This window comes from Triticum aestivum, chromosome 2B (assembly GCF_018294505.1).
Source record: "Triticum aestivum cultivar Chinese Spring chromosome 2B, IWGSC CS RefSeq v2.1, whole genome shotgun sequence".
NCBI classification, from domain to species: Eukaryota; Viridiplantae; Streptophyta; class Magnoliopsida; order Poales; family Poaceae; genus Triticum; species Triticum aestivum.
Window position 1 is genome coordinate 113,026,795 of NC_057798.1, and position 25,138 is coordinate 113,051,932.

General features: G+C 48.9%; 1 protein-coding gene across 5 annotated transcripts; it reads right to left on the reverse strand.

Annotated features, from left to right (window-relative positions):
- Nucleotides 1-1,647: 1,647 nt before the first annotated feature.
- Nucleotides 1,648-7,028, reverse strand: LOC123043792 (uncharacterized). 5 transcript variants are annotated; one of them, XM_044466370.1, is made up of 5 exons: nucleotides 6,665-7,028; nucleotides 6,480-6,562; nucleotides 5,249-6,376; nucleotides 2,494-5,025; nucleotides 1,648-2,143 (listed from the first exon to the last, which is right to left on the reverse strand). In XM_044466370.1, the coding sequence occupies exons 3-5, from the start codon at nucleotides 5,249-5,251 to the stop codon at nucleotides 2,108-2,110; spliced, it is 2,571 nt and encodes an 856-aa protein (XP_044322305.1). In that variant the 5' UTR covers nucleotides 5,252-6,376; nucleotides 6,480-6,562; nucleotides 6,665-7,028; the 3' UTR covers nucleotides 1,648-2,107. The 5 variants fall into 5 exon arrangements, with proteins under 5 accessions (XP_044322305.1, XP_044322303.1, XP_044322304.1 ...); XM_044466368.1 differs by having other exon boundaries at nucleotides 5,249-6,045; nucleotides 6,152-6,562; XM_044466369.1 differs by having other exon boundaries at nucleotides 5,249-5,387; nucleotides 5,925-6,562.
- Between the last annotated feature and the right edge of the window lie 18,110 nt (nucleotides 7,029-25,138).

The window sequence follows — 25,138 nt, forward strand, 5'->3', positions numbered from 1 at the left end:
AACAGAGCTAAAACTCAGCTCAGCGTATCACCCGCAGACTGACGGGACGACAGAGCGAGTCAACCAGTGCCTGGAGGGATACCTCCGATGTGCAGTGCACTCGTGTCCCAGCAATTGGTCGAAGTGGCTAGCTCTTGCAGAGTATTGGTACAACACCACATTTCACTCAGCTCTGGGGAGAACGCCTTTTGAAGTCATCTACGGGCAGTTGCCACGCGAGTTTGGTGTGGATCAGGTCGACCAATGCTCAGTACCCGACTTGGCTACATGGTTGCGCGAGCGAGGAATCATGCTCGAGCTCCTTCAACAGCAACTGAAACTGACTCAGGACAGAATGAAAAGACAGGCCGACAAGCATCGCACTGACAGAGCATTTGAGGTCGGAGATGCAGTGTTGTTGAAGCTTCAACCGTTTATCCAGTCCTCGGTTGCACAGCGCCCCCACCAGAAGCTAGCATTTCGCTACTTCGGGCCTTACCGCGTCTTGGCTCGCATTGGCGCGGTGGCGTACAAGTTGGACCTTCCGGCGTCCAGCAAAATCCACCCGGTGGTGCACGTGTCGCAGTTAAAGAAGGCCGAAGGCGCGCAAGTTCAGGTGAGCTCTGATCTTCCACCTGATAATGCTACATTGCAGGCGGAGCACACTCCAAAGAAAGTGCTCGAACTGAAGATGATCCAGGTGGGAGGTGCGCTCCAACCATGGCTATTGGTTCAATGGAGCAAGATGCCCAGGTTCATGGCTACCTGGGAAGACCCGGTAAAGCTGCAGCAGAAGTTTCCGGCTACGTCACCTTGGGGACAAGGCGAAACACAAGGGGGGAGGATGTCACGGTGCCCCCACCTGACAGAGAGACGGTCAGCACGTCCCAGGGTGAAGAAGAGGAAGATGCGGGAGCGAGGCGTGATCGCCTGGCAAGTGGGCCAGGCTGTGAGTGCGTGTGTGGGTGAGGCCTGCGTGTCGCGTGAGGGTTAAGTAGCTGGTGACGCCCAGCTGGAAGGCATCGAATATTCTGTCGAGTAAACCGAACCGAAGAGAGAAGCCGTTCTTCTCCTCTCGGCGATTTCCAGATCCCCTTCTCCCTCTCCCTGGAATTCCTCTCCTCCCCACGAACCCTAGATCGAGGCCCATAACAAGGCGCCGCCGGCCGCATGGACGATTTCTTGACGGCCGCTCCGGCTGGTGGTGCCGCGTGGTGGCGCGAACGGGGGCAGGGGGTGCCACTTTTGAGTGACGTCCGTGCGCGCTTCAGGCCGGCTTGGCCATACTTGGCGCTCAGAGCTGGTGCTACTTAGGCGTCCGGCCCGTTTGCGTTCGCGGGCTTCCGGCGTGCATCGTCGTCGGCTTCTGGGTGCAATTCTGGTGTGGCCGGCGTAGAGGACTTTTGGCGCCCCGTCGTGATCTCGTGGCGTGACGGCGTGCGCGCATCCTTGCCGGCGTCTCGGCGCAGTGTGACGACGTACGCCGTCGTCGAGAGGACCGCATCAGAAAGTAGTTCTGGTGGGAACAGGAGGCTGGTGGTGCCTGCCGTGGTCTGGCGCGGACGGGAGGCAGAGGACGCCGGCAGCAGTGAGGGGAAAACATACTGTAGAACAAAAGGCCAGATGCAACCAAGACATCAAGATATATACAAGTCTTAAACATCAGGATCCAAGTCATTTTTTACCCCGCTAATCAGGGGCTCACCGCGGTTCCATTTCATTGAAACGAAGCCAGATACGGTTATCCAGACCAAGTTCAACAAAAGATAAGTTAACAAGCTCTCATCTCACTTGCTCATCTAAGGACCAAAGTTCCTGCTACAAGCTAGGGATCACACGTTTTACGAGGCATACATAACCATAACCATCGGCATCACACCATTTTGGGGACAAACACCTCACCTTCAGGTCCTGATGACATGGATGGATTCCACGTCATTTTTCTCCAATGAATTGATTTCCTGACCCTTCACATGAGCAATTTTCAGTTTTAGACGAAAGCACACAATCCGTTTTCAAACCCGTTGTTGCAAAAAACAGCAGGATCAGGAAGCAGCTTTGCTAAACGTTCCACATTTATCGTGGAATTGCAGGAGATGCCTGGAATTGTAACTGTCCGGCCCTTTTCTCACTGAGCTGATCCGACGGCCCTTTGACGAGTTATCTGTCCTGGTGGTAAGAACAAAGTTAAACCAGCACAAGGTGAAAATATAAGGAGTTGCAGTAACAGCAAATCACATATAAGACGTTTTAGATCACTAAAGTAGTCACCATATCACTTATCAGAGCATTCACTGTAAGCGAATTCAGAAGTTTCAGAGCACACACCATGCTCATGTGGCAATTACAAAAAAGGAGTCCTTATCATTCGAGGATGAAACACTGAAAAAGTAGCCCATCAAACCAACTCTTACATATAACGGCGTCAAACATGACCAATATCAATTATGAAACACAAACATATAAATTCAGTTCTGATGATTTATAGCTCATGGCAGTGAGGTGAGCTCATACTTGTTCAGGGAGAGCTTGCTGCATGGTGCTTGGAGCTTCAGGAACATCAATATGGCATTCATTTTCTGTAGATATATCTTGCTCAGGTATTTGTAGCGGTCTGGCCCCAACACCTTGTGAATGAACTTGGAGGGTAAGACGAGTCGATAACAGATTGTCGTGAATTTGCACCGGATGATCAGCAAGTGGAGTAGCTTCTTCAGGATCTACTGAATCTTGCACAACTTCTTGGTGTCTCGCTCTCGCAGAATTATCCTGAGTATTTTCTTCAAGATTTGCTGAATTTTGCTCACTTTCTTGGTGTCTCGCAGAACTACCCTTACTATTTTCTGCACGTATATTGCTAAGATTAGGTTGACCCCTCTGTAGAATGCCAGCATGTGAGAGCAGAGCCCACAGGTGGGTGATGAACTCGCCGCCCCGTGTGAGCTGCTCGATGTGCTCGTCGACATTATCTGATGGCGCGATGTAGAGCAGCATCTCAGACCAGAAATCAGCTAGCACCTTCCAACGCCTGGTAACATCTTCTATCTCCTCTAGCTGCTTTCCCAATTTAGCGCCACTCTGGAAGATGGTAGCCTCTGATTCTTCTAGTCCGTAGTTCTTCAGTGCTTGATACTTATCCCTCACATTCACATATGACAGCAATTTCCTAGCTTCCTCTGCAACTTCGTCAAACACACAGCTCGTATCATATTCGTGCCCTGGAAGAAGTTTTGGTGCAGAGACCAGCAGGTATGCACAGTATTTCGACAGTTTTGTGGCAACACCAAGATGGACCTTGAGTTCTGTTTCCTCGTCTGGGCAAGGGCTGCATCCAAGAGTTCCCCTCTCGCAGTACCATGTCGCAATGTGCCAAGTCAGAATAATGCAGCTTGTGTCTGATTCTGAGTGCACGGCCCGTTCACAAGCCCATAAAAGGTGTCCTGCTCCATTGGACACTAGTGATGATTTTCCATTCGTTAGTTCACCATTGGAACGTTTGAGGGAGTAAATAAGTGCCTTCTGTACTTCTGCAGTTATCTCTGTAGATTTCCCACGTTTTTGACGAACCCTCCGTGTGTGATAGTCTATTGGATGGAGGATAGGCGATGCATGTGTGGGATCTGAAGATATTGTGAATCTACCCAAATAATCCTTGAACTTGTCACATAACATAGGACGGTAATCAAGTAAGGAGTACTGCCCAAGCTTGTGCTGCCAATAGTGTTTGTTTGGTGTCCAATGCACACCAATTTTGGCAAGAAGCCCTTTCAATCTTAGCAGCACGCAGCGGCAGCGGCACCAGGAGGAGCAGGAGCAGCAGCTTCCCCTTGTGTTCAATCGTGCTTGTTCTCTGAGATACTGACAGACAAAGGATACTCTGCTCCAAATGCTAGTCCAGTAAAGTAGCAGTTGAAGCAATTCAAGCAAAGCAGCAGATGCAAGTATGAATAAGCTGATCGCCATGTCACCTTCATGTATGGGTGATGGATGCAAGCTGACTATCGAAAGTATTGTAAGAGAGAGGAAGAAAACTGAAAGCAATGCTGCAACTGTTGCAGCCCTTGATCCATAATAAATGGCGGCAGATGTGGTGAAAAAGAAATCATACATAAATGCTAACTCAACCTCAATCAGCCTAAAAGCCCGGTTGCAGTCTGTGGTACCTTCCTCATTCTCCCGTAGCAGCCCCTTGAAGACAAAATCATGTGCCCTTTCTTTCGATTCGCCACAGGCAAACCCAAAGTAGCGCCTTCTCAGCAGAAGAAAAAGAGAGAAGGAAAGACATGTATCCTTTAGCTCATTCTCTTCTGAAATGTCATCACAAAGCCATATCTTCTCTATGTCAATGACTTCATTGCCATCCGATGTAAATCGTGATGCATACGATGGAGCACCCAACTTGGGGTTGTCGAGGGGCCAGTCAACCAGGTAATGGCAACCTTTCATGGTGGTTGGAACAAATTCACCCTTGGTGTGCTCGTCATACATGTAATCAGCAACCATTTTATTCAGGTTCCATGAACAGCTTGCCAGCACACATGGTGCTTGTATATACTTGAATTTATATTGACCAACAGCATATAAAATAATAACAAGGGGGGCAGAACTTCCATTTCCAATTGCAGTCATCAAAAGCAATCCCCCATATACATTGTAGAACACCAACCGGTACAGGACCCTCGTTACGTGTTTATTGTCATCAAGACTATAAGCTGTGTTGGTACAGACGTGAAGGATGAAGAGAGTTGCGGCCCAAACGGGGTACATGCCGCTCTTCACCTTGGAAGATTGCATTGAACCAAGGGTGTATGTTCCCAGTAAGAAGGACAGAGTGTTTGCGACCAAGGTACCTTTTTGGATGAACCAGTTTTTGGAGCGGCGGCGCTGGGGCCCAAAAGTGGCGAGGAATACGTAGGCAAATGCATTGAGTAATACAAGTGTGTCGATGCGGATAACATGGCAGCCCCACAAATCTCTTGCATATCGGTACACTCCTCTTACATCAAGATGGACCTCATTCTTCAACATCATGCAGGTATCATTAACCTTCAAATTGTAAGATGTAACCAATTATAGACAACCCGGAGCTAAGAACAAACTTATCTCAATGTTCATATTTGGCATCATTATTACAGGTACTATCTATACACGAAGACCTTATATAGAAATATGTACCATCATCTTAGAATTTTACATTTTCTACCCTTTTCAAGAAATATGTACAAAACAAAACAGAGAGGAATAAGTTTATATTATTTTAGATACATACCATAGCTGAACTCTTTTTCCACCACTAAAAATGAGCTCCCTGCACCTCTTTTTTCACCACCAATCTGTCCTCCTAGAGAACGCCAGTTTGCCGCTCTAGAAGTCTAGATTATGTGCATGATGCTTAGACCAAGTCCAAACTGCAAGCAGAGAAAGGAATAGAGGACCAAAGACTGTTAGAAAATATAAATAGCCATAACCCTTATCTCTATTGTTGTGGTGCAGGATACTGCTTGCTTGAATGAAGCATGCACCACAATTTTACATGGCCAGGAATTAATCCTCTCATGGGGCGAGGGGCCAGCCTTTCGACTAGGTGATGCTGACTGTTTACAGGATCTTTGGTAGCTAACTGGCCATGAAGCAGGACTGTGGGAGTTTACCATGCTACATGGATATTTCATTACATAAAACATGGAGGTTGTGCATCACATTATGAATCTGGGCATACTTTCATAGTACTCCCTCCGTCCCAAAATGTTAGACGGAGGGAGTATTTCATAAAACCTAGCTGCATGAAATACATGGGACTAATTTTGTATGTACTTGCGTGTCACAATGGAACACCAATGTTGAAAATGTTACACAGCCACCCCGACTTAGAAGACCCGAACTGACGAAAGAAACCAACGCTGTCTACCACACCAAGGGCATCGACTTGAGAAGTATTCACTTTCCATGTTCCTCAAGAAGGTTGCGAAGAAGATTCCTCGAACAGAAGCCAGCAATAGCATTCCAGCAACGAACCATGATTCCCATAGGTTGCTTCCATTGAACTCCTAGCTATCCCGGGTGAAGCTGCAGTACATGTCCAAATAGTGTCAGGATGGCTATGGAGACGAGCATCAGAGCAGAAGCAACATAAAAACTCTTGAAGCATATAGAAGCTAGATAAGTGCGGCACCACTCGGTGATTTCTCTCATCAAATCCCATTTTGCCAAGTTCATCGTGGTACCCGTAATTCAGAATGCAAGTGGCACCGCCAGTGGACGCCACTAGCTGTCCACATATGAAATAAAAAAAAATGAGCAAAACATATCAAATAAGTGTGCTATGCAGCAGCCACAAAACTGAATTTATGTGGCCATCCCTGTTTTGCGGCTTCATGGATAACCCACTTAACAATATCTGTACACAGAGTATGTCTCTTTGATTAGATAGAAAACATTCCAAAAAATCACAATGAAACTGTCAATTGAGATTTGAGACTTGGACACTACAGACAACCCACGTCCAAAAATGTCTATGGTCTTGATTATTTCCGCCTTTCTCCCCCTTATTGGTTGTTCCTTTCCCCCTTCCCCGTGAGGGTTCCTATCGCACAGAAAACCAACAAATCAATCCTCTTCAGCTATTCTTCTGTTGTATTTTGTTTCCGCGGCATTGAACTGAAGAAAATGATTCCGCTGAGAGTACCTTGGAGCAAGCAGGGAGGCAGGAGGAAGATGGCAGCCGCACCTCCTCCCAGGGCCGACGAGCTGCGTGCTTGGGCGCACAGCACCCATCCACTGCCTCGTCCATCAATCTGGACCGTGGGCTCGCGCACGTCCTGGTGCCTCACCTCTGGTATGGGGACGAGGTTTCCAGCGACGAGGCGCACCTCTGGAAGGAGTCGACGGCGTGGCTCCGCAGAAGGCAGAGGTCAGGTGGCGGTGAGGCGGAAGGAGATGCGGGGGCACGCATGGCGTCGCCGTGGCCGTCGCAGTCGGCCGCGGAAGGGGATGAACCGAGAATTGTTTTTTTTTAACAAGAGAAAGTAATGAAGCGAGAAGATGAGGCAACGCCGCTGGGCTTGGTGGGCTTGTCCACATGGTTTTACTATTTAGCAGGAGCCCACGTACCCTTTCTTTTCTCTCTCCTGTTTTCTCGCAAGAGAATTTATGCATGGTATCGCTCGGGTTAAGTGATCTTTTTTCTGTAACAGGTGATACTTGGGATCATTCTAAGGTTGATGCAATGTTTTCTGTTGATGATACAAATGATATCAAGCAAATCCCGGTTGGGGGTGAAGGTGTGGATGATTTTTTGGCTTGGAACTATACTAAGGATGATGTTTTCACGGTTCGGTCAGGTTACCATTTGCTGATGAATAAAAGGAGAGCGTTAACCGGACGGTCGGGGCCCTCCTCAACTGTGCAATCACATCGAAGCTGGCTGGCACTTTGGGGAGCTCATGTGCCTAATAAGGTAAAGTTGCATAGTTGGCATCTTATGCGGAATGGTTTGGCCGTTGGTACAGAACTTAATCGACGAAAAATCAAACCTGGAGTCTGGTGTGTTGCATGCGGAAGGGAGAGGTCTCTTGCACATAGGTTCTGGATATGTCCGCATTCTTAATGCTTTTGGAAAGATTTTTCGGAAAGAAGAGAAACTCCTGCTTGTTTTCCTCCTAAAGATTTAAATTCAAGTGTGGAGGTGGGTAGATGGTTGGCCCATTAGATTTCTGAGGCGGAAAGAAATGATGCACGGATTTTATGGGATTTGGCTAGCGAGAAATAATGCAAGGGATAGTAAGAGGATTCAATCCCCACATGAAATATCATGTTTGGTTTCAAGGCTAATGGATGAGTGGCGTGAGGTGATACCTAGAAGATTGAGAGCTACTGAGTGTCTTCCACCGGAGAAATGGGTGCCTCCTAAACAAGGATGGATTTTAGCGAATGCTGATGGAGCGGTGTTAAAGAATGGAAGTGTGGGAGGAGGAGGGGTGGTCTTTCGTGACCATGATGGCGCCTTTTGGAGTGCTGCAACTCAATTCTTCCCAAGTGACTCCAACTCAGAGTTTGTAGAGTTGAAGCGTGTCGGAAAGCACTGCAACTTGGACGTGATTTGGGTGTCTCAAAGATTCATGTTGAAATGGATTGCATTCAGGCTGTTAGGATGATAAATAGTGCATGCAAGAACCTCTCAGCGGCTGGGCCAATTGTGGAAGAAATTAAGTGTTTGATGCATGGTTGGCAGGGATGCAATGTTTCATGGAGACGAAGAACTGCAAATAGAGTTGTGCATATCCTTGCTAAGGTAGCTGTTAGTGAACAAGTGTCGCAGGAATGGCGAGATGTGCCTCTTGAATGTATTCTGCATGTAATAGCGACGGAGATTCCGAACGCTTTTTAATTAATGAACTGTGATTCCCTCAAAAAAAGAATCGCCGTTGATGAAGGAAATATGCCCTAGAGGCAATAATAAAGTTGTTGTTTATATTTCCTTATATCATGATAAATGTTAATTATTCATGCTATAATTGTATTAACCGGAAACTTAGTGCATGTGTGAATACATAGTCAAAACATAGTGTCCCTAGTATGCCTCTACTTGACTAGCTCGTTAATCAAAGATGGTTATGTTTCCTGACCATAGACATGTGTTGTCATTTGATGAACGAGATCACATCATTAGAGAATGATGTGATGGACAAGACCCATCCGTTAGCTTAGCATAATGATCATTTAAGTTTTATTGCTACTTCTCTCTTCATGGCTTATACATGTTCCTCTAACTATGAGATTATGCAACTCCCGAATACGGAGGAACACCTTGTGTGCTATCAAACACCACAATGTAACTGGGTGATTATAAAGATGCTCTACAGGTGTCTCCGAAGGTGTTTGTTGGGTTGGCATAGATCTAGGATTTGTCACTCCGTGTATCGTAGAGGTATTTCTGGGCCCTCTCGGTAATGCTCATCACTATAAGCCTTGCAAGCAATGTGACTAATGAGTTAGTTGCGGGATGAAACATTACAGAATGAGTAAAGAGACTTGCCAGTAACGAGATTGAACTAGGTATGATGATACCGATGATCGAATCTCGGGCAAGTAGCATACCAATGACAAAGTGAACAACGTATGTTGTTGTGCGGTTTGACCGATAAAGATCTTTGAGGGAGTCCAGAATTAGGGGGTGTCCGGATGGCCGGACTATGACCTTTGGCCGGACTCGCGGACTATGAAGATACAAGATTAAAGACTTCGTCCCGTGTCCGGATAGGGACTTTCCTTGGCGTGGAAGGCAAGCTTGGCGATATGATATGAAGATCTCCTCCCATTGTAACCGACTCTGTGTAACCCTAGCCCTCTCCGGTGTCTATATAAACCGGAGAGTTTTAGTCCGTAGGATGAACAACAATCATACCATAGGCTAGCTTCTAGGGTTTAGCCTCTCTGATCTCGTGGTAGATCAACTCTTGTAACACCCATACCATCAATATCAATCAAGCAGGAGTAGGGTTTTACCTCCCCCGAGAGGGCCCGAACCTGGGTAAAGCATCGTGTCCCTTGTCTCCTGTTACCATCCGCCTAGACGCATAGTTCGGGACCCCCTACCCGAGATCCGCCGGTTTTGACACCGACATTGGTGCTTTCATTGAGAGTTCCTCTGTGCCGTCACCGTCGGGAAGGATGCCGCACCCCGTCTTTAAAGACGGCGCTGTCGCTAAAGGAGCTTTCGCTGTCGGTCAAACTCTTCGGCTAGGCAAGTTCTTGATGATCGCCTGTTCGGCCGCCTCGCCGACGATGACCTCTCAGGCTATCGAAAGCAATCTTCACATCAGCTCGGAACTCGCCGAGCAGTTAGATCCGACGGAGCTCTCTTCCTTGAACGAGCTCCTGGATCGCATTGCCGTCCTGGAGTCGCTACAGACTACGGCCGGGTCGGGCTTAAACCCGACCAGAGAGAGATCGACTCTCCCCAGGTCACCCACCATGTTGAAGTGGTGGAAGAACAATGCGGCGCATCTTCGCCCGCTCTAAGGACTAGATGTGTCCGGATTCCCGACCCCTCCAAGCCGGATACCCGCAGAAGGGAGGATGTTGCCCAAGTCCTGAACCTAAAGTCAGGCAGCAGGCCTGATTCATTGAATAATGTCCAAGAAAGCAAGCCTCCGAATTCGGAAACCTCTTGGCCCCTGAATCTTTTATCGGGCAGGGTTCCGGATTTAAATCCACCCGCCCACCCAACTATAAGGGATTTGTCCCAAATACAGCAAGCGCCCGGGGAAACAGTACACCACTATTGGGCCAGATTCCTCCTAGTTATGAATAGGATAAGGGACTGCCGTGAGGAAGAAGAAGTTTCATTCTTCTGTAACAACTGCACGGACATCGGAATCCTCGACGCCATAAGTCGCCGCGAAATTACACGCTTCGCCGACTTGACATCCATAGTACGAAAGTACTGTGCGACAGAAAGCGTTCGGAAAACCGAAAATAAATTCTGGGACAATCCGGCCCTGAATTCAACACGAGTCCGAAACAAAAGGGTGCATTATCGCCAGGCACCTGAGCCAAACATCAAAAAACAAAAACCCTCTATAGGGTATGGGACCGTACTGGAGGGATGGCTCAATGGACCCTGTAAAATTCATAGTTCAGGGGAAGCCACACCAACTCACAGACTTAAAGCATGTTGGATACTCCGGCAGGTGGCCAGAAGTGGCGAGGAGCTTCTAACTCCAGAATCCGAAGAACACCACTCCAGAAACGCCAGTACGGTGTCGACAGTCTTCAAGACCTTCGCATCAAACAACGCGAGGAAACGAACCCTCCGCAACCTTGCCGAAGTCTACCAAGTAGCAACAATAAACCCATGGAGTGACACGGCTATTACTTTTAATGCCAGTGACGAACCTAAATTCCGGACAGCTCGAGCACCAGCCGCATTGGTCCTCAGTCTGATAGTGGAAGGCTTCCGACTTACAAAGGTACTCATGGATGGCGGTAGCAGACTTAACCTCATCTACGAGGAAACCCTATGAAAAATGGAAATAGACTGGAGTCGCATTGAGCGAAGCAACACAACCTTCAGAGGAATAATACCAAGCTGGGAAGCGTGATGTTCAGGAAAAATTACACTGGATGTGGTGTTCGGCACACCGGATAATTACAGATCTGAGGAGGTCACATTTCAAGTGGCCCCATTCAGCAGCAGATACCACACTCTGCTAGGGCGAGAAGCATTCACAATTTTCCAAGCCATACCCCATTATGGGTACATGAAGCTCAAAATGCCCGGACCCAACGGAATCATCACTCTTGCAAGTGACCCGGACACAGCGCTCCGCACCGAAAACAAGACAGCCGCACTGGCCCTAAAGGCATTATCCGAAGCCCTAGCGGCCGAGGAACTAACTGTGTTGCGCTCCAGATGGACAGGGACGATGTGATACTAGATAAGAGATCCAAGTCCACCTCCTTCAAACCAGCGGACGAAATAGTCAAATTCCAAGTCCATCCAACGGACCCCACAAAAACGGCATCCATCAGGGCACAACTAAAACCCAATGTAGATGCCCCACTCAGAGAATTCCTGCGAGAAAATTGGGACATTTTTGCCTGGCACCCTTCAGACTGAAGGAAATATGCCCTAGAGGCAATAATAAAGTTATTATTTATTTCCTCATATCATGATAAATGTTTATTATTCATGCTAGAATTGTATTAACCGAAAACATGATACATGTGTGAATACATAGACAAACATATAGTCACTAGTATGCCTCTACTTGACTAGCTCATTAATCAAAGATGGTTATGTTTCCTAACCATAGACATGTGTTTTCATTTGATTAATGGGATCACATCATTAGGAGAATGATGTGACTGACATGACCCATTCCGTTAGCCTAGCACTTGATCGTTTAGTATATTGCTATTGCTTTCTTCATGACTTATACATGCTCCTGTAACTATGAGATTATGCAACTCCCGTTTACCGGAGGAACACTTTGGGTACTACCAAACGTCACAACGTAACTGGGTGATTATAAAGGAGTACTACAGGTGTCTCCGAAGGTACATGTTGAGTTGGCGTATTTCGAGATTAGGTTTTGTCACTCCGATTGTCGGAGAGGTATCTCTGGGCCCTCTCGGTAATGCACATCACTATAAGCCTTGCAAGCAATGTGACCAATGAGTTGGTTACGGGATGATGCATTACGTAACGAGTAAAGATACTTGCCGGTAACGGGATTGAACTAGGTATTGGATACCGACGATCAAATCTCGGGCAAGTAACATACCGATGACAAAGGGAACAACGTATGTTGTTATGCGGTTTGACCGATAAAGATCTTCGTAGAATATGTAGGAACCAATATGGGCATCCAGGTTCCGCTATTGGTTATTGACCGAGAATAGTTCTAGGTCATGTCTACATAGTTCTCGAACCCGTAGGGTCCGCATGCTTAACGTTACGATGACAGTTTTATTATGAGTTTATAAGTTTTGATGTACCAAAGTTTTTTCGGAGTCCCGGATGTGATCACGGACATGACGAGGAGTCTCGAAATGGTCGAGACATAAAGATTGATATATTGGACGACTATATTCGGACACCGGAAGTGTTCCGGACGTTATCGGAGAAAACCGGAGTGCCGGAGGTTACCGGAACCCCCCGGGGAGAGATAATGGGCCACATGGGCCTTGGTGGAAAGAGAGAGGGGCGGCCAGGGTGGGCCGCGCGCCCCCTCTCCCTCTGGTCCGAATTGGACTAGGAGGGGGAGGGGCGGCGCCCCCCTCTTTCCTTCCCCCTCCTAGTAGGAGTAGGAAAAGGGGAGTCCTACTCCTACTAGGAGGAGGACTCCTCCTCCTTGGCGCGCCCACAAGGGCCGGCCGGCCTCCCCCTCCCTCCTTTATATACGGGGGCAGGGGGGCACCCCAGGACACACAAGCTGATCTATGGATCGTTCCTTAGCCGTGTGCGGTGCCCCCCTCCACCATATTCCACCTCGGTCATATCGTCGCGGAGTTTAGGCGAAGTCCTGCGCCGGTAGAACATCATCATCGTTGCCACGCCGTCGTGCTGACGGAACTCATCCCTGAAGCTTTGCTGGATCGGAGCCCGGGGATCGTCATCGAGCTGAACGTGTGCTGAACTCGGAGGTGCCGTACGTTCGGTGCTTGGATCGGTCGGATCGTGAAGACGTACGACTACATCAACCGCATTGTCATAACGCTTCCACTTACGGTCTACAAGGGTACGTGGACAACACTCTCCCCTCTCTTTGCTATGTCATCACCATGATCTTGCGTGTACGTAGGAAATTTTTTGAAATTACTACGTTCCCCCAACACAGACATGCCAGGAATCCCACGCAGGCTGGCTGAGCACATCCTGAACATCCTAAAGGGGTTCAAACCCGTTAAGCGGACTCTGCGGTGTTTCTCCGAACCCAAGAGACAAGCCATGGGAGAGGAGCTAGCAAAACTACTGGAAGCCGGATTCATCAGAGATATAAAACATCCGGATTGGCTAGGAAACCTGGTGATGGTACCAAAGAAGGACAAATCCTGGCACCTATGTGTCGATTTCAAAGACCTAAATAAAGCCTGCTCGAAGGATCCCTTCCCCCTCCCTCAAATTGATCAAATCAGCAGCGCCACTGCAGGACACGATTCATTGTGTTTCCTCGACGCATACTCTGGCTACCACCAAATCAAGATGGCAGAGTCAGACCAAGCCGCAACGGCATTCATCACCCCGTACGGCCCATTCTGCTTCAACACGATGCCCTTCGGGCTCAAAAACGCCGGCGCAACATATCAGCGCATGATTCAGACATGTCTAGCCAACCAGATCGGCAAAACAGTTGAAGCATACGTAGATGACGTGGTCATCAAATCCAAACATGTCGAAACTTTAGTAGACGACTTGAGGCTCACGTTCGACAATCTCCGTGCATATGACATTAAGCTCAACCCAGAAAAATGCGTTTTCGGCGTGCCAGCCGGAAAGCTCTTGGGCTTCATTGTATCCGGTAGAGGAATTGAAGCAAACCCGGCCAAAATCCGAGCTCTGTCGCAATTGGATATCCCAAAAGACCTCAAGCAAATACAAAAATTAACCAGATGCGTGGCGGCTCTAAGCCGCTTTATCTCCCGCTTAGGAGAAAAGGCATTACCAATTATCACCTCCTGCGGCGCACCGAACACTTCGAGTGGACGGATGCCGCCACGGCCGGACTCGAAGAAATCAAGGCCATACTGGCAACAAATCCGGTCCTGGCCGCGCCCAACACGGGCGAGCCAATGCTATTATACATCGCGGTAACCCATCAAGTTGTAAGCGCGGTGCTCGTCGTCGAATGAGAAACGGACGGACACAAGTTCCCTCTCCAAAAACCAGTTTACTACGTGTCCACTGTCCTAACACCATGCAAGTCACAGTACCCGCATTATTAGAAGATAGCATACGCGGTGTTCATGGCATCCCAGAAGTTGCGACACTATTTTCAAGAGTGTTCAATAACAGTGGCATCCGAAGTACCCCTTAATGACATTATAAACAACCGCGACGCAACGGGCCGGATTGCCAAATGGGCCATCGAGCTCCTACCGTTCGACATAACTTACAAGCCAAGGTGAGCTATTAAGTCACAGGTTTTGGCCGACTTCATCGCCGAATGGACCGAAGCCGAGCTCCCTAAAGAGTATGGTGCATACTCCAATTGGATCATGCACTTCGACGGCTCCAAAATGTTGGCTGGCCTGGGGGCTGGCGTCGTTCTGACGTCCCACCAACCGGAGATACAGTACAATACGTACTTCAGATAATGTACACGGATTCCAACAACGCAGCCGAATACGAGGCCCTTCTGCATGGTCTCCGGATGGCAGTCTCCATGGGCATTCAGCGCCTAGAGGTCCGCGGGGATTCAAACCTCGCGGTATCCCAAATAAATGGGGACTTTGACGCCAAGGATCCAAAAATGGCAGCTTATCGCAATGCCGTCCTAAAAATGCCAGCCCGGTTTGAGGGGCTCGAATTTCATCACATAGCCCGGGAGAACAACCAGGCAACAGACGTGTTGGTACGCATCGGCGCCAAGCGCGATGCTGTCCCTCCCAATATCTTCCTTGAGAGGCTGTTCAAGCCGTCAGTATCATGGGAAGGAGAGTCCGGAAACAACAGCCCGGACACAACCACGCTGCCTCTCACCGAACGCTCTGACACAGTTGGTGGCTCCACCACCGAAACAACACCGTCAGCCCACACAATACTGGCAGTCATTGACCCGTGGACAGAACCATTCCTAGCCTACCTAACTAGGCAGGAACTTCCCGAGGATCAAAATGAAGCCTGTTGCATAGTGCGGCGATCTAAAGCTTACAAAGTCCACGAGGGAGAGCTTTATAAGAAAAGCACAACCGGAGTCCTTCAAAGATGTATCTCCGAAGAAGAAGGGCGAAATCTTCTGGCTAAAATTCATGCCGAACTAGGCAGGCACCACGCCGCAGCCCGGGCCCTTGTAAGCAAGGCCTTCTGTGCCGGATTTTATTGGCCGACGGCCCGGGCAGACGCTCAGGACTTAGTGCAGCGATGGGTCGGTTGCCAATTATTCACTAATCAAAGCCACATGCCACCTACCGCCCTACAAACCATCCCCATTACCTGGCCTTTTGCGGTCTGGGGGCTTGACATGGTTGGAACCCTTAAAGGAGGAACCCACAAGAAAAAATACCTACTGGTTATGGTGGACAAATTCACCAAATGGATAGAGGCCAAGCCTGTAAAGACGGCCGAATCCGGACCGGTGATAGACTTCATATCTGAGGTTGTACACCGTTACGGCGTCCCCCACAACATCATAACCTACAACAGCACAAACTTTACGGCCGACGAAGTTAAACTCTGGTGCAAAAACATGGGCATCAAGCTCGACTATGCTTCAGTCTATCACCCACAAACTAACGGTCAAGTCGAACGAGCCAACAGTATTATTATGAGCGGCATCAAACCCAGACTAGTGCGATCCCTCAAGGAATCAAACACGCACTGGGTAGAGGAGCTTGACTCCGTACTCTGGGGGCTACGGACCACGCCAAATCGCACTACCGGATTCACACCATTTTTTATGGTATATGGCGCAGAGGCAGTTCTGCCTTGCGACATAATACATGACTCACCTCGAGTGCGCATGTATGAAGAAAGAGAAGCCGAGCTCGATCGGCAAGACAGCTTGGACGCATTGGAGGAGGAGCGCGACATGGCAAAAGCTCACTCCGCATTCTATCAACAACAGGCTCGAAGATATCAAAGCAGAGAAGTACGGGCCAAAACTTACAATGTTGGTGAACTAGTTCTACGCCTGCCGGACAAGAAAAAGGACAAACTAAAGCCCAAATGGGAGGGTCCCTTCATAATCGACCAAGTACTAACTGGCGGAGCGTTCTGTCTGCGAAACGCATCGGACAACCGACTCGAGCCGAACCCATGGAACGCGGCACATCTACGAAGATTCTACGCCTAGCACCGGACTCCGCATTCGTCTCCTTCCTCTGTCCCCTTTTTTCGCATTAAGTTGTCTGGCATTTTTCTCCTTCTTCCTCCCTTTTCCTTTTTTCTTCTCCCAAGCCCTTAGGGGCTTGCTTGCGCATCGTCCGCACATACTTGACGCGCCACCCGCGCTCATCATACCTGGGGGCTTCTTTATCAGAAGTTTATATAAACGGGCCTCATGCCCAAAACATGCGTTACTCTTCCGCATGAACCTTTTATACACCATTATATGCATCGATATGACTTAAGTTTTGGCCAAGCTGGGTTGCCTGGTTCCTGTGCTTACCCCTACGTTCCCGTTCATTCGGCTAGGTGGTAAAGGGAGCACCTATGCGATTGTTACTGCCGGGTCAGCCGAATGTGTACCTTAGACTGGGTGAAGCCGAAAGCTAGCATTCTTAAGGGAATATTCGGTCGGTGAACTAAAATATGATTTTTCTTGTTTATTTATCTGCCCCCAAACGCTTTTCTGCTCTTTTTTAGCAGTTCGGACATGCACTTTAGGGCATGCCTCCCAGGGAAAGGAACCCCTAACGGAACTATTCTCCCTGGAAGATGTTTCTTACTAACCATGTAATATAACATAACTAGTTGGGCACTTGTATGCTAAAGCAATTATGACCCCTACGCCTTGTCTCCATGCATACCCCGGTTCTTACATAATCGAGAGGGTATTCGGACACACTTTGGACTATAGGGTCCAGAGGTCGAAGCGAAAAGGTCCGCAATGACAAACGATCTACAATCCGGCTAGAAGGCATTTTTCATGTCATTTTAAATTACAGAGTCAATCCGACTTGGTATATTATTCTTCAATACCATCCAACAGGCGGTCTAATTTACAGTCCTGTTGAGAATACTTTGCAGCCAGCTCTACCTGGCCATATACTAAACTGACAGGGATCTCCTTTCCGTCCGAACCCATAGGGCCGACCTCGGCCATGTGGTTCGGGTCTGCCTTCGTGTACCGAGTCTTCACCATGGCCCAGGCCTCCCTGGCACCTTGACGACAGGCCGATATCTTCCACAACCGGAAGCGCTGCCGCACTCCCTCAAGCTTCTTGGCAAGCTCCCCAAGGCCTTCGGGCACGGAGAGGGATGGCCACATAGCCTGGACGACACCCTGCATTTCCTGCCGAACTCATTGGTGCAGTTGCAACAGCTCGGGAAGAAGGTCCCCCGTTGAACCGGGCATTTCCTTCGCAGGACGACCTGTCAGCAGACCTACAGACATAGCTGTGTCAATCGACTTCCTCGCCGATTTTTTTTTCAAAAATTCGTTCAAGCACTTACTAAAAATGCCGCGTCGAAGTCGCTGATTCTCCTTTACGGAAGCAGACAGCTGGATATGAACATCCTTTAGTTCCTCGCCCAGCTGGGTATTGGCGTCTTGAAGTTTGTTCTTCTCTTGCCTCACCCTTGTCAGCAAGCTCTCGCCAGCCTTTAGCTGGCATAGGAGTTGTTGCTTGTCTAGATTTACTCCGGCTTCATCTGCATTGTTATCATCAGCACTGCACACATGCCGCACTTCGCAATGGAATTATTTTTGGGAACACACATTACCTGAGGGGGTCTCCTTTCCAATTGCTGAGGCGGCCAGTGCGGCCTCGAGTTGGGCCTTGCACTCCGCCAACTCCTGAGACAGTTGCGTGTTCTTCTCTGTAAGACCCTGCATAACACATGATCCTTAAAACAGTTATCTTAACTATTTCAAGTCTCAGGGGCTACTGACATATATAACTATCAGATTTACTCACCCGTATGTCTTTTACATACTGCTCCGTGGCCCTGGCTAGACCATTTCGAGCGGCACGGAGGTATGCATCTCCTGTATTAAAGGCGTTCAACGCCTCTGGGGAAAAACATGCATCCTGAAGAACAGTCTGGCGCTGCCGGTGGTTCATGGCGCTCTCCACCTCTGAATTGGTGGCAGATAGCCCATCCGCATCCTCTGTCGGAGGAACGCCCGGCACGCGTCCCGTGTCCGCCTCCGCTTCCGGACCCGGCCTTGAAGTTTGGCCGGTGGATATAGTCCGGCGGGCTCTCTTCTTCCTAAGAAGAACATGGGCGTTAGAATGACTTGAGGGCATAGACCCTAGGCGTGAAATTCACACGCCGTACCGTTGCACTGGAGTCTCGATCTGGTCCGCACTTCTTTTTTGCCCGCCGGTCTTTAGCGGCCCTTGTTGGCTGCCCACCGCGGGCCCAACACTCCGCCTCAAGGATTTCCCTTGCAAAACGAAACACTATTGGTCCACAGCATTCAAAATAAGGCATGGATGGATCCCCTTCAAAGTACCAGGACTTCGGTCTCGGCTACCTTTGAGGCTGGAAGTAATCCGGGGTAATCGGCTGTAATGGCCACTAAGGTGTTGTCCTTACTCAATTGATGAAACACCCCATCAATTAACTCCACACATAAGTCCGGATCCTCTTGGGAATCCGGATCAAGGGACCATTCCGGGTCCTCGGGCTGTGGGGGAGAGCTGTTGATCTCCTTCACCGTCTGGCGTAACTCCTGCGTTAATATCACCAGACTATGACCTTAATCATGGGAATTTTGAAAGTGGGTAGATGAGTAAAGTTGTACGCTTACCTAGCTTTGAGGATTGTTCATAGAAAATCCGTTCAATGGACTAACACGGAGAAAATACTCCTTTTCCCCTTTGTACAGGCCGGACAAGATCTCCACCAGATCAGCGACCGATCCCGGCCCTTACGGCCATGACGGGTGGCATCATCCTCCCCGTTGAAATCCCACATGGGGTGGCCCCTATATTGGAGCGGCTGCACCCCCCGCATAATGCATGTGGCCATGACCCCAATCATGGTCAATCCGGAATGAGCCAATAATCTTATTCGGCCCATCAGGTACAGGACGTCCCTGTCGTCCTCCCATTGAGGGCTCTGCGGACGCCAACTTAGGCGTTTCTTCAGGGGAGCATTACTGAACTCCGGGAGGCTGATCCGAACTGGATCCGGTAGTGGGGCATCTTCTATATAAAACCATTCCGAAGGCCAGTCTTCGAACGCCTTCTTCAGGGTTTCGATTAGATATCCGGTCCCAGCGATGCGCCATAGTTCGGCTCCGCCCACTTGATATATTGACCCCTCATGAGAACGGGGTACGAGGCAGAATAATCTTTTCCACAGCGCAAAACGAGCCTCGACGCCCAAGAACAACACACAAAGGGCCACGAAGTCCGCGATGTGTAGAATGGAGGCAGGCGTAAGGTGGTGCAACTGGAGGCCGTAGAACTCCAGGAGCCCCCGGAGAAACGGATGTATTGGAAATCCGATTCCTCTTATTAGATAAGGGACAAAACATACCCGCTCTCCTTTGGAGGGATTGGGGACGCTCTCCACCTGTTTTCCACCCTTGTAGGTGGCGAGTCCGGCTCGAACCGGAACCATGAAGGCTGGGGGAAGAAATCCCTTGGTTTGGAGCGCCACTAGCTCGCTGTGCGGGACTGAGAATCCCTCCCAATCTCCAGGCTGAGGGCTGGGAGCGCGAGAGGAGGAGCCACGTCGACTGTCCATGATGGAATGGATCTTTGTCAGAGGCGCTCCGATGAATACTCGCGGAAGGAGGATGGTATGATTCGGATCTAGATCCTCGTCTCTTTTTATAGGCGGCTCATTTGCGCAGCTAGGGGGGAAAATGTAAAAATACCCTGGCTTTTCGCATTCGTTCGACACGTGGAAAATGGCCTTTATTGGGCGTGGAAGCCAAGGAGCTCAACATTTATCAGAAGCCGGACACTATTCTACAAGTATATGGAGCTGGAGAAGAACCCGCCTTGCAATGCCGAAGAAAATTTGCGCACCGGACTCGTTGTCATTGAAGCCTGGTTCGGGGCCTACTGAGGGAGTCCTGAATTAGGGGGTGTCCGGATGCTAGGACTATGACCTTTGGCCGGACTCCCGGACTATGAAGATACAAGATTGAAGACTTCGCCCCGTGTCCGGATAGGGACTTTCCTTGGCATGGAAGGCAAGCTTGGAGATACGATATGAAGATCTCCTCCCATTGTAACCGACTCTGTGTAACCCTAGCTCTCTCCGGTGTCTATATAAACCGGAGAGTTTTAGTCCATAGGACGAACAACAATCATACCATAGGCTAGCTTCTAGGGTTTAGCCTCTCTGATCTCGTGGTAGATCAACTCTTGTAACACCCATACCATCAATATCAATCAAGCAGGAGTAGGGTTTTCCCTCCCCCGAGAGGGCCCGAACCTGGGTAAAGCATCGTGTCCCTTGTCTCCTGTTACCATCCGCCTAGACGCACAGTTCGGGACCCCCTACCCGAGATCCGACGGTTTTGACACCGACAATCTTCATAGAATATGTAGGAACCAATATGAGCATCCAGGTTCCGCTATTGGTTATTGATCGGAGATGTGTCTCGATCATGTCTACATAGTTCTCGAACCCGTAGGCTCCGCACGCTTAACGTTTAATGACGATTTGTATTATGAGTTATGTGTTTTGGTGACCGAAGTTTGTTCGGAGTCCTGGATGAGATCACGGAGATGACGAGGAGTATCGAAATGGTCGAGAGGTAAAGATTGATATATTGCAAAGTTACATTCGGACACCGGAATGGTTTGGCGAAGTATCGGATAAGTTTTGGAGTACCGGGAGGTTACCGCAACCCGCCGGGGGACTATTGGGCCTTCATGGGCCCTAGTGGAGAGAGGAGGCTGGCGGCCAGGTGGAGGCGCCCCCCCAGCCCAAAACGAATTGGACTAGGGGTGGGGGGCGCATCCCTCCTTTCCTTCTTCTCCTCCACCTCTTTCCCCTTCCCCCTCTCCGGAAAGGAAGGAGGAACCCTACTAGGACTGGGAGTCCTAGTAGGACTCCCCACACTTGGCGTGCCTAGGCTGCCCGCCTCCTCCCCTCCTCCTTTATATGCAGGGGCAGGGGGCACCCCAAAGGCACAACATTGTCTTAGCCCTGTGTGGTGCCCCCCTCCACCGTTTACTCCTCTGATAGTATCATCATAGTTCTTAGGCGAAGCCCTGCGTGGATCACATCATCAACACCATCATCACGCCGTCGTGCTGATGAAACTCTCCCTCGACCCTCTGCTGGATCAAGAGTTCGAGGGACGTCATCGAGCTAAACGTGTGCTGAACACATTGGTGCCGTATGTTCGGTGCTAGATCGGTTGGATCGTGAAGACATTCGACTACATCAACCGCGTTAACATAATGCTTCCTGTTTCGGTCTATGAGGATACGTGGACACACTCTCCCCCTTTCATTGCTATGCATCTCCTAGATAGATCTTGCGTGATCGTAGGAATTTTTTTGAAATTTCATGCTACATTCCCCAACAGTGGCATCCGAGTCAGGTCTATGCGTAGATGATATGCACGAGTAGAACACAAAGAGTTGTGGGCGATAATAGTCATACTGCTTACCACCAACGTCTTACTTTGATTCGGCGGTATTGCTGGATGAAGCGTCCCGGACCGACATTACATGACCGTGTTCATGAGACTGGTTCTACCGACGTGCTTTGCACACAGGTGGCTGGCGGGTATCTATTTCTCCAAATTTAGTTGAATCGAGTTTGACTATGGCTGGTCCTTGTTGAAGGTTAAAACATCACACTTGACGAAAAATCATTGTGGGTTTTTATGTATAGGTAAGAACGGTTCTTGCTAGAAGCCCGTAGCAGCCACGTAAAACTTGCAACAACAAAGTAGAGGACATCTAACTTGTTTTTGCAGGGCTTGTTGTGATGTGATATGGTCAAGACATGATGTGATATAAATTGTTGTATGAGATGATCATGTTTTGTAAGAAAGTTATTGGCAACTGGCAGGAGCCATATGGTTGTCGCTTTATTTAATGAAATGCAATCGCCATGTAATTGCTTTACTTTATCACTAAACGGTAGCGATGGTCGTAGAATCAATAGTTGGCGAGACGACGACGATGCTACGATGGAGATCAAGGTGTCAAGCCGGTGACAATGGAGATCATGACGGTGCTTTGGAGATGGTGATCAAAGGGACAAGATGATGATGGCCATATCATGTCACATATTTTGATTGCATGTGATGTTTATCTTTTATGCATCTTATTTTGCTTAGTACGACGGTAGTATTATAAGGTGATCCCTCACTAAATTTCAAGGTATAAGTGTTCTCCCTGAGTATGCACCGTTGCTACAGTTCGGCGTGCCGAGACACCACGTGATGATCATGTGTGATAAGCTCTATGTTCACATACAATGGGTGCAAGCCAGTTTTGCACGTGCAGAATACTCGGGTTAAACTTGACGAGCCTAGCATATGCAGATATGGTCTCGGAACACTGAGACCGAAAGGTCAAACATGAATCATATAGTAGATATGATCAACATAGAGATGTTCACCATTGAAAACTACTCCATCTCATGTGATGATCGGACATGGTTTAGTTGATATGGATCACGTGATCATTTAGATGACTAGAGGGATGTCTATCTAAGTGGGAGTTCTTTGATTATATGATTAATTGAACTTTAATTTATCATGAACTTAGTCCTGATAGTTTTTTTTGCATATCTATGTTGCTGTAGATCAATGGCCCGTGCTACTGTTCCCTTGAATTTTAATGCGTTCCTAGAGAAAGCTAAGTTGAAAGATGATGGTTGAAACTACACGGACTGGGTCCGTAACTTGAGGATTATCCTCATTGTTGCACGGAAGAACTACGTTCTGGAAGCACCACTAGGTGCAAGGCCTGCTGCAGGAGCAGTTGCTGATGTTATGAATGTCTGGCAAACTCGATCTGATGACTACTCGATAGTTCAGTGTGGCATGCTTTACGGCTTAGAATCGGGACTTCAAAGACGTTTTGAACATCATGGAACATATGAGATGTTCCAAGAGTTGAAGTTAATATTTCAAGCAAATGCCCGAGTTGAGAGATATGAAGTCGCCAACAAGTTCTATAGCTGCAAGATGGAGGAGAATAGTTCTATCAGTGAACACATACTCAGAATGTCTGGGTACCATAACTACTTGACTCAGCTGGGAGTTAATCTTCCTGATGATAGTGTCATTGACAGAGTTCTTCAATCACTGCCACCAAGCTATAAAGGCTTCATGATGAATTATAATATGCAAGGGATGGAAAAGACAATTCCCGAGCTCTTCACGATGCTAAAGGTTGCGGGAGTAGAAATCAAGAAGGAGCATCAAGTGTTGATGGTTAACAAGACCACTAGTTTCAAGAAAAAGGGAAAAGGGAAGAAGGAGAACTTCAAGAAGAATAGCAAGCAAGTTGCTACTCCCGGGAAGAAACCCAAGTCCGGACCTAAGCCTGAAACTGAGTGCTTCTACTGCAAAGGGACTTGTTGGGGATATGACTACTGAGTGTAAACCACCCAGGAGGGGCCGGATTATACTCACAAGGAGTCATCTGTATAGAAGCCCATGAAGACGAAGACTATGGCGCTTTACTACAGAAGCTTAGAGGCCTAGAGCCTAGTGGCGGATTAAGGCCCATGTAAACCGCCTTATGATGTGTAACTTGTATTGTAAGTTAGGGAAAGGAAGAAACCGAGCCGGACTCTTGTACGAGCCGGCCTCAGGATTCTGTAGACCGGCCGGCGTAAACCTATGTATATAAAGGGACGACCCGATGGCGGTTCAGGGACAAGAAGCAACAACTCGAGAGATAGGTAAAGCGGATTGGCTCCCTGCTCATCGAGACCAATCAATCCCACAACAACTGGATCGTAGGCTTTTACCTTCACCGCAAGGGGTCGAACTAGTATAAACTCCCCGTGTCCTTTGTTCCGGTTTAACCCCTTCAAGCTAATCTTGTTGCGATGGCTCCACGACTAAGTCCTTTCACTAGGACATCTGACGTGATAATTCCACGACAGTTGGCACCCACCGTGGGGCGATTGCATGATGGTTTCGAGTTCTTGAAGGGCAGCTTCGAGGGACTCAAGGGATATGCGGTTGGCCGGATGACCAAGAGTCATTGCGGCAAGCTCTACATCAACGACGCAGGCTGGGGCCCCGATGCCTGCTCAGTCGAGTACGGGTACCGGGTCCCCTTCGGAGGAATTCATGTCTTCATCGGCAAGATCAGCAAACCGGGCCCTGAGTTGGACATCTGCACCGACCTCGTCGAGACGGCTCAGCGTGCAAGCCCTGCCCGGGTTCAGTCTGCCATGAAGCGGGCGTTCGTAGGATTCATCCATGGTACCAAATCTGAACCGGCATCTGATGGTGAGACGGCTATCTACTCCGACGGCGGATCATCTATCGGGGAGACTGAGTCGTTGTATCAAGTGCAGGACAGTCAGTTCAGGGGTTATTCCGATGGCGACAGTATTCCGGACCCCTTTGAACCGCCAAACCGGGTTGCGATCTTCATGGTTGGTACGCAGTCCACATTGCAATCTTCAACTGCAGCAGCTATGGTTTCCGGATCGGCAGCCGGGGCAGGAGGCCCCGCGCACCGGCCGGCTCAAGTTATGTCCGGTTTATTGGATGCCTGGATGACGTTGCTGACTACAAAAGTTACCCCGGCGACCCAAGATCACCATAATGCAGAGGTCACAAAGCTGCGGGATCAGATAACTCAGGCCAAGGAGGAT